At 44.5% G+C, this 12,729-nt stretch overlaps 1 protein-coding gene across 1 annotated transcript in view; it reads left to right on the forward strand.

The window, feature by feature from the left end:
- The window catches only part of ABCC1 (ATP binding cassette subfamily C member 1), a 48,126-nt gene extending 38,825 nt beyond the window's left edge, over window positions 1-9,301 (forward strand). Inside the window, 9 exon segments of the mRNA XM_042037169.1 lie at window positions 633-943; window positions 1,804-2,003; window positions 2,495-2,621; window positions 2,996-3,097; window positions 4,087-4,233; window positions 5,194-5,352; window positions 6,545-6,711; window positions 7,269-7,463; window positions 8,644-9,301. Coding sequence (XP_041893103.1) covers window positions 633-943; window positions 1,804-2,003; window positions 2,495-2,621; window positions 2,996-3,097; window positions 4,087-4,233; window positions 5,194-5,352; window positions 6,545-6,711; window positions 7,269-7,463; window positions 8,644-8,752 — 1,517 coding nt within the window. The 3' untranslated portion in view covers window positions 8,753-9,301.
- The last annotated feature ends 3,428 nt before the right edge of the window (window positions 9,302-12,729 follow it).

Below are 12,729 nucleotides of genomic sequence, written 5' to 3' on the forward strand. Positions count from 1 at the left end.
TACAAAGTGAGAAGTGTTTTGCTGGTTGATGAACCAGAATTGTGACAAAATGTCTGATCTGAGAAGTGGCTCCTTGGCCTGTCAGCAGACTGTGCTGGCCTGGTGTGCAGGGGCAGTTTGTCACCAGAGCCCATGGCTGTGCTGCCTCCCTGCAGCCCCAGCCTGGCTCAGCTGCTCTGGCTGGGCTTTGCTCTGGCTGCTTGTGGCTCCATCCAGGCCACTGTGGAGAGGCTGCTTCAGTCATGTTTTGTTTTGTGTCCTCTTTGTGGTTTAGAGTTTGTTTGCCATGAAACCCAACGCCCCAAGTACCCCACTTCAGAATTGGTATGAAAATCCCACAATAAAAAACAAATGCCAAGTGAAAATTCAGTGACTTTTACTCAGGGAAAGTGTTCAAATATTACACAAATTTTTGTAATGGAGAAGCAACTTCTTCCATGAAAGGAATGTGATGTTTTCACTGATTTTTTTTTTTTTTTTAATTACTTGGTGTATTTGCTGAGTCTACCTGAAATGAACCCTAGTTCTCAGGATTATTGTACTAGAGACATGCTAATGCTCAGTGATAACAAAATGAGGAAAATGTTTTGTGTGAGAGGTGGCAGCAGTTAAAAATGAGTCTCCTTTTCTAGGTATTGCTGTGTTTGGCTACTCCATGGTTGTGTCAATAGGAGGAATATTTGCATCACAACACCTGCACCTCAACCTGCTGCACAGTGTGCTCCGGTCTCCAATGAGTTTCTTTGAACGCACTCCCAGTGGGAACCTAGTGAACCGTTTCTCCAAGGAGATAGACACCATTGACTCCACCATTCCACCCATCATCAAGATGTTCATGGGCTCCACATTTAACGTGATTGGGGCTTGTATCATCATTCTGCTGGCCACACCTATAGCTGCTGTCATCATTCCACCCCTGGGACTTGTCTACTTGTTCGTGCAGGTAAAGAGTGTTACCTGGGGGAACCAGGACCAGCAGTCACATCTTCTGTTATTTAAGACAGCTCTTACTCTGCACTAGGAAGGATTTCAAGGTGTTGGATTTGAGTCATGCTTGACTGACTGTGCTTTGCATGGTTTACTGATAACCTGACGTTAGCACAGCCTTTCCTTCCTTTGTCAAGTGTAAAATGACCTCTGTGCAGAAGTAAATCCTTTGATACTTACTTTATAAAAATGCCATTAGATTTTGTGGCAAATATGATGGGCTCTGAGCTTGATGCTCAGAGCCCAAATATGGAAAACATATGGGCTTTTCCAAAACGTCTTTCCAAATATGAGAGTAGTCTTTAGAGGGGTGTGTGTCTGTATTGCTCATGTGCCTGTTTCATCAGACTATTGTCTACAGAGCAAGAGAGTGGGTGGCAGCCTTTCAGTCCTGTCCTGTGTGGGCAGGGTGTGCTTGCTTCACTGTGGCTTTACTCCTAGAAACTGGTAGAGCCTGCACAGACAGAAGAGAACAGCTGGGGTTTGGCTCTTGAATTAGTAAACCCATTTGGCTCCATGAGTAAACCTTAAAAGTGGTGATGTGTGTGTTTTATATGGTTGAACTAAACTTTCTGATAAAAGAAAGAGGAGAAAATGGCTCTGGCATGAGATGGTTTGATTGACAGTTGTTTAAAGGCAGCAGAATGTATGCAATGGTCTTTTAGGCCTAAAGGTGTTGGAGAGGGGTGTGTATTTCCATGTGTACGTTGAATCTCTGTCACTAGCAGCCCAGATGGCAGGGAACTGTTTATGATTCCCCTTGTTTTTCCAGACACGGTCTGGATGTAACCATAATTCTCATACTCTGATTTGCAGAGATTTTATGTGGCCACTTCGCGGCAGCTCAAGCGCCTTGAGTCCGTCAGTCGTTCTCCTGTGTATTCCCACTTCAATGAGACTCTCCTGGGAGTCAGTGTCATCCGAGCCTTTGAGGAGCAGAAACGTTTCATCAAGCAGAACGACATGAAGGTGGATGAGAATCAGAAAGCTTATTATCCAAGCATTGTTGCAAACAGGTAACAGTGGAACAGCAGTTATCTGGGGAGGACATGGATCTGCTGGCTGTGCTCCTTATCAGTCACAGCTCTTGGCATACTTATCCAGGGGAGGGCGGCCTGTGTGGATAAATCAGTTTCAGAGATGTTTTGTTTAAACTTCTGTGATGAAATTAAAATTACTTCTGAATCTCTCATCTTTCTGAGAGTTCCTGCCTTACTGCTGGCTTATATTCTTTTAAAAAGTTTTGATTTATTGATCCCAGTGTCCAGAAAGCAGTTGTAGTTAAGACAGGAATTTATGCACCTGAAACATTCGTTAATTTTGGATGCCTCTAGGTTCACATGCTGCTGAAGCAGAACCTCACATATCTTGCAGTGCCTGTGTCACTAGCAGGACACACATGCCATATTATTAATCTTACATTAAAAAGATGTGTGACAGACCATTTGTTGTCCACATCCCTGATCTCTGTGGGTGAAGTACTGGAAAGATGTTTTGTGCCTTGCAGGTGGCTGGCTGTGCGTCTGGAGTACGTGGGGAACTGCATTGTCCTGTTTGCAGCATTGTTTGCAGTGATTGCACGCAACAAACTCAGTGCGGGGCTGGTTGGCCTCTCAGTGTCCTACTCACTGCAGGTAAGTTGGCCTTTTTTAAAAAGAGCAAAACCTCTGAATTGTTAGACTGCATCAGAAAGTCAGAACCTTGATATGGCTTTGGATGGAAAACTAATACAAGGAACATATAAAATAATAATTAGGAATAGTGTCTGAGAAGATGCTGGGAAGTTTCCTCTGTGCCTTCCCTGTGGGAGAGGCTGTGGCCAAGGTGTCTCGTCCCCTGCATCTTAAAGGCATTTGGGCTTTCCTCCTGTCCAGCACTGATTAGTCAAGATCTTGCCTGTGTTTATGCATTCCATGAAATTGCAATGCTTTGGTTGTTCCATGCTTTTCATTTATTGCAGGTAACCTATTTAGTGTAAACTGCTCTCTGACTTCTTTCCTTCTCGCAGATTACAGCTTACTTGAACTGGCTGGTACGCATGTCATCTGAGCTGGAAACCAACATTGTTGCTGTTGAAAGAGTCAAAGAATACGCTGAAATGGAGAAGGAGGTACTTGTGGAAGTCACTGCCCTATTCTGAGGTCTCAGCTGCCCACTGAGTGGGTTGGAGGGTGGGCCTGTGCTCTGAGCTGAGGGGTGGGACAGAGCTCAGGGCTGTGAGTGCCTGCCAGGGACAGGCTGGGTCTCAGTGGGGAGTTCCTGTTGGCGCTTTTGTGTTGCATCCTCTGGTATTTACAGAGTGCTCTTTAGGAAATGTGCTCTTACATCCTGGGCTAAGCAGTAGGTCTGTACAAATGTTTTGGTTTCCTAAGTCTTTAAACATCACATTTTTATTTGTTTCTCTTTTTGCACTCAGTATGGGGAATAAAAAGGTTTTACTTTTTTTTGTTTTGATTTAAATCACATAACTCATTTTATCTGCAGTTGTTCCCTTTATGGTTACAGAGTTCCCTGGGGCTTCTCTTTGCCTTGCTTATCACTTGAACCTGACCTGGGTCACTATTTTTGCAACCAAACATTATGAAGACCCTTCCTAGAATTTTTTCTTGAGTTCTGGTAGCAGACCAGTGTTTATAAATTTAAAAGCCTTTTTATTTGGCAGTGGCAGTGAATGCAGTGGGGTGTGTTCTTTCCTTTCTCTCCTCTGTGGGAGGCTGAGGTAGCAGCTTTTTACCAGCTTATTAATGTTCTAGTGCCCAGTCCCAGCTAAACTGCTTCTAGTTGCACATGTGGCTGCCCCAGAGGTTTCCTTGCTGTGGTGGGGTGTACAGACAGGTTGCCTGAATGTGTGCTGCCTGCATGATTCTGCCATTGGCAAGAGGAAAATTTATCCAGCAAGTGGGCCTTGAGGTAGCCAAGCCCTTGGCTACACACACCATTTCATCTGTCTTGAGGTAATTCTCTCCCTGTCTTCTCATCACAGTTCCTTTTGCAAATTACACACTAAGAAGGATTTTTCTTAATTGCATTCTGTGAGTCCTCTGAGCCTGTGTTGGTTGAAGCAGGAGCTGATCAGAGGTGTCTGTGTGGCTCTTTCAGGCTGAGTGGAGCATTGAACAAACGGCCCCAGCCAGTAGCTGGCCCGAGGAAGGGAAGGTGGAGTTCCGAGGCTACGGTTTGCGCTACCGCGAGGACTTGGATCTGGTTCTGAAAAACATAAATGTTACCATCAACGGGGGTGAAAAGGTAATGACTCTGAATTCATAATAGAGCGTTGCAGTTCACAGGTCTGCATGCAAAAGCAAAAGAGAGGTTTAACCCTGTTGTGTGTCTGGGGTTCTTAAGAACTAGAAAAGCTTCTGTGGAATCAGCCCTGTTGAAACTGCAGATGTCGTGGGCTCTTAGCCTTTGCAAGGTGTGTTTTGCATCATGGATAAAGAGACACTGTTGTGTGGGGCTGCCAAGTATCACTTGGCCTGGTTTCACTGGGAGATGAGGTTTATCCTGTCTTTTCTCCCCTTCCCAGGGAATTTTGCTAATTTCTTTGCTGTAAGCAAAAAGAAGTAGGTTGCAAAGAGATTAATTTAATTATAATCTCAGGAAAATAGCCTGCAGAGGGGGGAAGTCTGATCTAGTGAGGCAGAAGTTGCAAGGTGAGACTGCAGGAAAAAATGGGACTTCAGAGCAGATTCTCTGGATCTGGCCAAGCTGATCTGTGTGTTTCTCCTCCTTCCTCCTTGCCCGTGCGCTCACACGTGTCCTACCCCAGTCCCGTGTGGATTCTCTGATGCCTGTTAATAGTGTGATCTTGCACAGCAGAATAAAAGGTAGCTGTGACAGATCTACTATCCAGCTTCCTTATTTGTGGTAGCCAGCTGGGCATTTGTTTTCTCCTGAGTGCACACTTTCTACCTACAAATAAGTATAGGTAGCAGAATGCTACCTCAAGTGGTAGGAATGGGCAGATGGCAAGAAGTGTATCAGCCCACCAAAGTAGCAATCTTTTATATTTATTTTTAAAAAAGAGAAGAATTGATCAAGACTTTGGTCTAACTGGGAAGTGAAATGTACAGTGTGAAACTGAGAGCTTTTGGTGTGCGGGTAACCCCAAAAGTAAGACAGCCTTCAGAAAATGTGTTGGTTTCAGGTGGAAATGCTTGGAAATGCTTTAACTCAGTAAGTTGTTCTTGTATTTCTTCCCAACAGATTGGAATAGTTGGAAGAACAGGAGCTGGAAAATCCTCACTTACTTTGGGTTTGTTTCGCATTAATGAAGCAGCTGAAGGTGAAATTATTATTGATGGGATTAATATCTCAAAGATAGGGCTCCATGACCTGCGGTTCAAGATCACCATCATCCCCCAGGTGGGTGCAAAATCCTGCCACTACCAGAACTCCTTGGGTAACAGTGATGTTTCCATAAAGTACTGAGGAGAAAATTGTTACTTCTGCTCTGATGTGTGCTATGAAATTCAGTCACTTCAGATTGCTCTTTCATGGACTTGAAACCAAGTTTTTCTCCCTAGGCTGGTTTCAGTTTGCCTGTGCCAGCTAACAAGTAGGAGCTTGGCTGTGGCTGAGCTGTGTTGTGGAAGTAAAACCTTGGCCTCTGGACTCAGGAGCTGATCGCTTACATGCTACAGACAGCTCAGCCTGAATGGGAAGGGCTGATCCCAGCTGAATACCTGCTTGGCATCCCTTTGTGAACTGGGCACAGTGTGTGCTATCAGTGCTGTTCTTTCACAGAAACCTGTACATAACCATCCCAGTCTAGCCCAGCAACTGTGGGTTTGATAGTCTTAAACATTTGGAAATACAACTTTACGAGCATTGGATTTAGTCTCAAGTCTTTTTGTTCTTACTGTGTAGCCTTTATTGCCTGTTCTGATTCAAAGTAAGACTACAAAATGTGATGTTAATAATTACCATTGCAGCAGACTGGCAAAAACAAGTGAGCTCACTGTAAAAGGTTTTCTGCACCACTTCGTTTGGAAATCTGGAGGGGACCTCACTTTCTCCTTTTGATTGCTTTGCATCAGTATTTCCAAAGTAGTATTTCTTCCTATCCAAGAGAAAAAGAGGTGTAATTTCATTCATACTGCAGCTGAAGAGTTTTGAAATATTTACAGATGGTTAATTCCCTAAGAAGTGAAGAGTTGACCTAGTAGTCCCTGCTGACAAAAGGTTGAGCAGGGAGGGCCTCTTTTGTTGCCTAGTGGTCCAGTAAAAAGAAAGTTGGCTGGGCTTTGGGTATTTTGGTTGGTTTGTTTGTTTTGTTGGGGTTTTTTTCTGAATTCATGAGTTCCTAACTAATGGAAAGGTCTGGACTGAAAGAATCTGCAGAGGGCAGAGGTCAGGCCCCCAAGAGGAGTAAGGAATAAGAGTGAGGGAGAATAACCTGTCACTGGAAGAAAACAAGCCCTCACTCCTAAATTCATTGCATTAGCATGCTTGCAGCTGCATCTGTACATGTTGTTTCCTTTTGTTATCTAAGAAATATTTTTGGAGCACTTGCCATGTTCTTTGTACATTGTCAATTACCTCTTTCCATGACCAGGATCCAATATTGTTTTCTGGCTCTCTGCGTATGAACCTTGATCCTTTCGACCAACACTCTGATGAAGACATTTGGAGGTCTTTGGAACTGGCTCACCTGAAGAACTTTGTATCATCCCTTCCTGATAAACTGAATCATGAGTGTGCTGAGGGTGGCGAGAACCTCAGGTAGGTCAAAGAACTGTGCTTGTGAAAATTCTAATACCTCCCAGGCCCGTGTGAGAATCTGGGGAGGCAGCTGGAGAATTCTTAATGTGTGACCAGGCTATCAACCAACTAGGTTTTACTCAACATGTTTTAGCTCTTGAGTTTGGGGATTTCAAATAATTTAAGAAATACTTGGAATGCTCTGAGGTTTGTCAATTCCCTTGGAAAGCATTTTAGCAGCAGCAATTATTCTAAGGAAGCTGTTCACTTGCTATTTGCACTTTAACAGGGTTTTATGTGTTCAGTTTGTAGAAACCACTTAAGTCCAGTCCTCAACACTGCACTAATTCAGTGAATCAGCCTGATGCAGTTATGCTGAAACCACTTGTATTCTCTTACTGCATTGCGAGGACTTCATTTGAGGGGGATGTAGTTTCAGAAGCTGTTAGATATTCTGCAGGGAAATAGTAAGACTGACCTTATCTTTAGAACAAGGAATTGCCAGGTTTCAAAATGAATACCAATTAATGCTGCAAACTTGTTCTGACTTTTCTCCCCACCCCATCCCATCTGTGCAGTGTGGGACAGCGCCAGCTGGTGTGCTTGGCACGAGCTCTGCTCAGGAAGTCCAAAATCCTGGTTCTGGATGAAGCCACAGCTGCTGTTGATCTTGAAACAGATAAGCTCATACAGTCAACTATAAAGTCTCAATTTGAAGAGTGTACTGTATTAACTATAGCACATCGTCTGAACACAATCATGGACTACACGAGGTAAGGTGATACTGCTTTTATCTTGCTGACTGTGTGATCTGCACTGTGCTCAAAAAATCTTTGTGTTAGTTGGATGTTTACTGGTTCATTTCTAGCTGCCTCTGCACAGGGCTGCTGGGATCCCTGGTTTGATGGGTACAGTGTGCACGTTCTGGCTTGTGGTGGCTGTGCTTGGCCTGGGGAGCTCCTCTTGTCCCTCTGTCACACTGCTGTTGTGCTGTTCCTGCCTGGGCAAGCTGGGAAGGGGAGAGGGGCAAGGACAGGAGTCTGTTCTTGGGTCTTGCCCTAATTTAGGCACAGACAGCATGGGGAATCCAAAGGGGCAGATCCTGCCCTCTGAAGTTTATTTGGTGTTTTCACTTTCCATCACTGCTGGTTATAGTTCATACAGCCTCCCTCAAGCTCAGCTGCCTTGCTAAGGTGTGGTTGAGGGCCAAGTTGTTGTCTTGTATTTCAGTTTTAGCTCTCTTGTCCCTTTTATCACAGAATGGCAAAGTGACCAGTGGTAGGATTTCAGTGTACTTTTGTAGCCCTCTCTTTGTGCTGTCAGCAGTGACAGATCAGAGGGAGGAGCACTGCCCGTGCCAGCCGCAGCCCCAGCAGTGCTGCCAGCAGGCGAGCACCCAGTTCAGCCATGGCAGCGGTGACACCAGGCAGCAGCCCCTGCCAGGGCTTGGTGACCATCTCTGCAGTGCCTGGCCATCCGTGGAGGGAGCTGCAACAGTGTTTAGCAGTGAGCTGACCGCTGACTTCGTGCACTTCCTTGTCCCAGCTGCATGTTTTTGTTTTGTCACAGAAGCTGTGTAACAGCAGTTGGTGTGGGGTGGTGTTATGGGAAGGTTATTTATCCCAGCTCTTGCAAGGTCTTACAGGCCCTCTCACACCTTGACAAGAAGTGCTGCCAGCTTGTTTCTGGCTGGCTCAGAGTGCAGTCCAGAGTCTCCTGGCTGTCTGCAGATGGCTGGGTAACCATGTGCTACATAAACAATGCAGCACACAGACCATTGCAGTGAGAACCTCGCCTGTTCATACAGTCAGCACTGTCTTCACTTGCAAATAATGGCTATGCTGCAGTCTCTGTCTGCACACATATATCCATGCTCACTGGCTTTCTGGATCTTCTTGTGACCATTTTTTCTTTTTTTGTTTTTTTTTTTCTTTTCATCTCCTTGTTTTACAGAGTGTTAGTCCTGGAGAGAGGAGAAGTGGTGGAGTGTGGTACCCCAGATCAACTACTTCAGGAAAAAGGCATTTTCTATAGCATGGCCAAAGATTCAGGCTTGGTGTAGCATTTGAACTTGGCTATTTACTGTGGGGAAGAGGGAGGTGATACATTTGGAGAACTGTATCTTCTCCCCTGAGCTGGACTGAACCACACAGCTGAGTTTCAGACACAGTGAAGTTAGCCAGAGCGTGGCAATGGAAGAAACATAAAGATACAATTTTTTCTTACACTTTATTTCTCCTTAGTGTTGATTTTAGCCACCTTTAGGAGAAGCACATACATGGTGCAAGACACTTCAGAGACTCCTATTTTTTGCCTGAAATCTGTCATTATATGCTCAGATGTACGGCTGAGTGATTCATCAGAGAAGTTCAGAAAAGCTTTTTCTTCTCATCTACTCTTACGTTCTGAAGTTCCCTCCCTTTTATTTTTTTTTTTTTAAACATTTTTGCAAATGCTAGTTATTTGCTTGTTTGTGGATTCCTCATTTCATGAGCCATCTATTGTGGGATGCACTTGGAACATTTTGTGGCATATAGTACTATAGTCCAAAGATTTTTCTTCTTGTGAAATAAAATGTGTGCCAGACTTTCTCATTATGGCATTTACTGTACATGGTTGATGCTTTATGCATTGTCCTAAAGGTTTCATGTGTTTACAGCGTAGAGCAGCAAGTTCACTGTAATGTCAGTAGTGCTGATGTGAAAAAGCACAGTCAACTTCAAAGCAGTATTTAAGCATGTCTAGAATGACAATCACTCCAAAACCAAATTGGTGCAGCAGTTGGTGCATTGCTGTGTGCAGTCCCTGATCTTACACCCAGCTCACTCAGGAATTCCAGCTGGGGTGCCCAGTGCTGGTGCCACCTGTGGGGACGAGGCTGAGAGTGAGGATTCGCCTGAGCAGAGGCTGCAGGCTCAGGGTGACGTTGATTGTAACACCCTTGGCTTTGGCAGTTCTGTGCTTTCATAGCAGCTCTGCCACATCAAGGACCATTAGCCTTATATCAAAGAAACATGCCCTTCATGCTGCTGCTGTTGACTCTTAAATTTTGTGGGAAAATGTTCTGTTACAGTTGTTTAAAAAAAAATTAGTGTTTTTTAAAGTTGTGTGTTGGAAGGGTCTAACAATTAAACTAGCAATGGAGTCTGGTTTTCAAGAGCCATGCTGAATTTTCATCTTTCTGTGGTAAGAAAAAAGTTACTTTTCTAATGTTCTAACTAGTCTTATTTTAAAGGAAAATGCTGGAAGAAAGCAAACTAAGTCAGATGGATCCAAATACACAGCACTGAGAATGTGGACTTCTGTGATTGATATTGCTGACCTTAATACTAGACAATTGTTGTTCTTAGAGTAAAGCTATTTATTTTTTTGTAAATTATGACTCTCTGAAATTGAATAGACTGGAAATTTCTTTGGTATTTTTTGTAATGACAATGCAAATATTTGCAAAGAACTTGCAGTAAAAAATTGTTTGAAAGAAAATGTGTTATTTCTTGCGTTGTGTTTGACAAAGGGTTTGCTTTGTCAGTTTAGCTTTTTGCCTTGAAAATAGAAATTGCTGGTCCTGCTTAGACTAATCATTCTGCTCGGCCTGATGTCTGGGGTTGTTAGGGTGGTGGGTAAGAAGCCATGAGTGCAGATAACTGTGCTGTGGTAGGGCTGGCTCATTTTGTGGTTTGCTGAGTAGCCCAGGTCATCATGATGGATCAGCAGAGCAGGAGTCACAGTGCTGTGGACCTTTGTCACCCCCAGTGGTGTCCATGGCCTGTGTCTGCCACGTCTCCTGAGCTTGGTGTGAGTTTTCTCTCTGGAAATGGAATGAGCAGGGGCTGATTGGGGAGTTTGGAAAGGAGGAGCTGTGGGTTTTAGTTCTTCAGATCCTGGAACACTTGTGCAGCACTGTGATGGACAGAAGGGTGGAATGATTGGAGCGTGTGTTTTATAGGAACAGAGTAGGGGGCAGGTACCCCAGGGCAGAGCAGGGGGGCTGTGGGTAAGGGGTGTGGCTGGTGTTGTACATTAAGGTGGAGATGGAGCTCCCTGCAGAGACCCAGAGGAGAAACTGTGAATGCCACTGAGACACCTCTCCTGCTTGGGAACAGGCATCCTCCAGGAACACTTTGTGATCCTCCCCTTCTGCCCCATCCTTGGGAGACCCCTGGCAAGGAACGGGGAAGGGAGCTGCTGTACAGCTGAATTTACTGTATCTGATTTCAGTGCATGTTGATGTATCTTGCCTGACATTGTTTACTGCAACATGGAAGATTTCTCACATCTGGAAAAGCTGATTCTGCCAAAAAAACAGCTCAGAATTTTTAGGACACCTGAAAAAACCACCCTGTTTCATGTGTGTCAACAGAGCTACTTCTGTAAGTGTTCCCAGTCCTGACCCACAGAAGATCCTTTCGCGGTGTGACGACGACGTGGCACAGCAGCAACTGTGCTTTGGGTCACTGACACCTTTCACATTTTGGCATTCCTGTGCATCTTGTGACCATCTGGGGCACTGGGAGTGTGACTTGCACAGTTTGTGTTTGGCATCAACTTGGTGTAAATCAATGCACGACACCTTTGATTTATTTTCTGGCTTTAGCAGTTTCAGTATTGCCTTAAAATTGGAATCATGGGACAAGGATGTTTTTAAGGCAGCATTTCTCTCCTACATGCTATCTCCAAGTGTTAACTGTTTTATATATTTTGCTTTAACCAACTTCCAGATAACTTCTGTGAGACTTGAGCTCCAGATTCATCACAGTACTTGGACATATCTCTGGGGACTCCAGCACATGTGAAACATGGTGGGATTTTCACATGTCATTTTGGGAATTGCTTTTCTTTTCCCTTTTCAGCACAACTTGATGTGTGAAAGCTGATGGTATTTTTGCTTGTTCTTAGTTTGGGTTAGCTGACAGCAGAGCTGTGCCCTTTCAAAGGTCAGCAGTGTAAAAGTATGTTTTGATTATTGTCTCCTGTTGCCTTCCCTCTTCATTACCAACCTAGGAACAGAAAACAAGCATTTAAAGATGTTTATATTGGAGATTATGGAATGCTAAAAGATGTCTGTTTCAGAATTACCCAGCAACATGGGCAATTCTGTCCCTCTTTGACCTCAGTTAAAAAGGAAAAATACCCATCTCAGTATTTCTAAATGCTCCTGTTTTTGAGGTCCATTGATAAACCTTCGGAGTGCTCATAACTCATATCTGGTTTTGGAATTGTTTTGTCTGTGCCCTCAAGTACGAGATTTGGAGAAAGTAGAGGGAAAAAAAATTCTTTCCTGGTACCTGAGCCCCTGTGACAGCAGGCACTGGACCTTGGTATCTTAGGGACTTGTGCAGCAGGAACTGTAAACTGTTCTTGACTTGGGTGCAGAAGCCACTGAGCAGCTGTTGGAGAAGGAACTGCTGGGGTTTGCCAATCAGTTGCCAATTCTTGCAGCTGGAACTCTCCCATCCCCTCCCCATTGCCCCTTTTTGTGTTACATTTGCTTTAGTTTACTGAAGTTTACTGAAGAGACTTATTTCAATACCTGATTCTATTTTTATTTCGGCTCTCTAGAAAATGAGGTAATGACAAAAGTTGCAGTAAAGAGCAGTATCTCACGGTATTTTGTCTGTCACATTGTCATCTTGTGTTTCCTGAGGAGAAACTTGGGGACACCTCTGGCTGCAGACACTGCAGGAGGCCCAGGAAGGCTTTACTTCTGCTTTGGTTTGTTAAAGCAACATCTGACAGGTGACCATGCCAGAGGCTCTGCAGCACCAGGGTGGCACATCCAAGAGTCAACTTGCGCTCAACAAGGAAACCAGGGATGAACCATCAGGTCAACAGGTGAGATCCTGCTGCTTTCCTCATGTGCTGCAGGGATCAGGGAGGAGGGCATTTCCAACCATGCAAATTCCTCGTGGCCAAATTCAATTTGGAAATGTTGGTGTCAACGTTTGGACATGCCCTGCTGTGAGCACCTGGCCCTTGGCAGTGGGAATGCTGCAGGCCTTGGGCAGAAGGAGCAATGGATGCTCTGGTGCCACGCCCAGC

Source organism: Corvus kubaryi, unplaced genomic scaffold, assembly GCF_017639235.1.
Source record: "Corvus kubaryi isolate FWS band 111438036 unplaced genomic scaffold, C.kubaryi_AGA036_p1.0 37387, whole genome shotgun sequence".
Classification (NCBI taxonomy): Eukaryota; Metazoa; Chordata; class Aves; order Passeriformes; family Corvidae; genus Corvus; species Corvus kubaryi.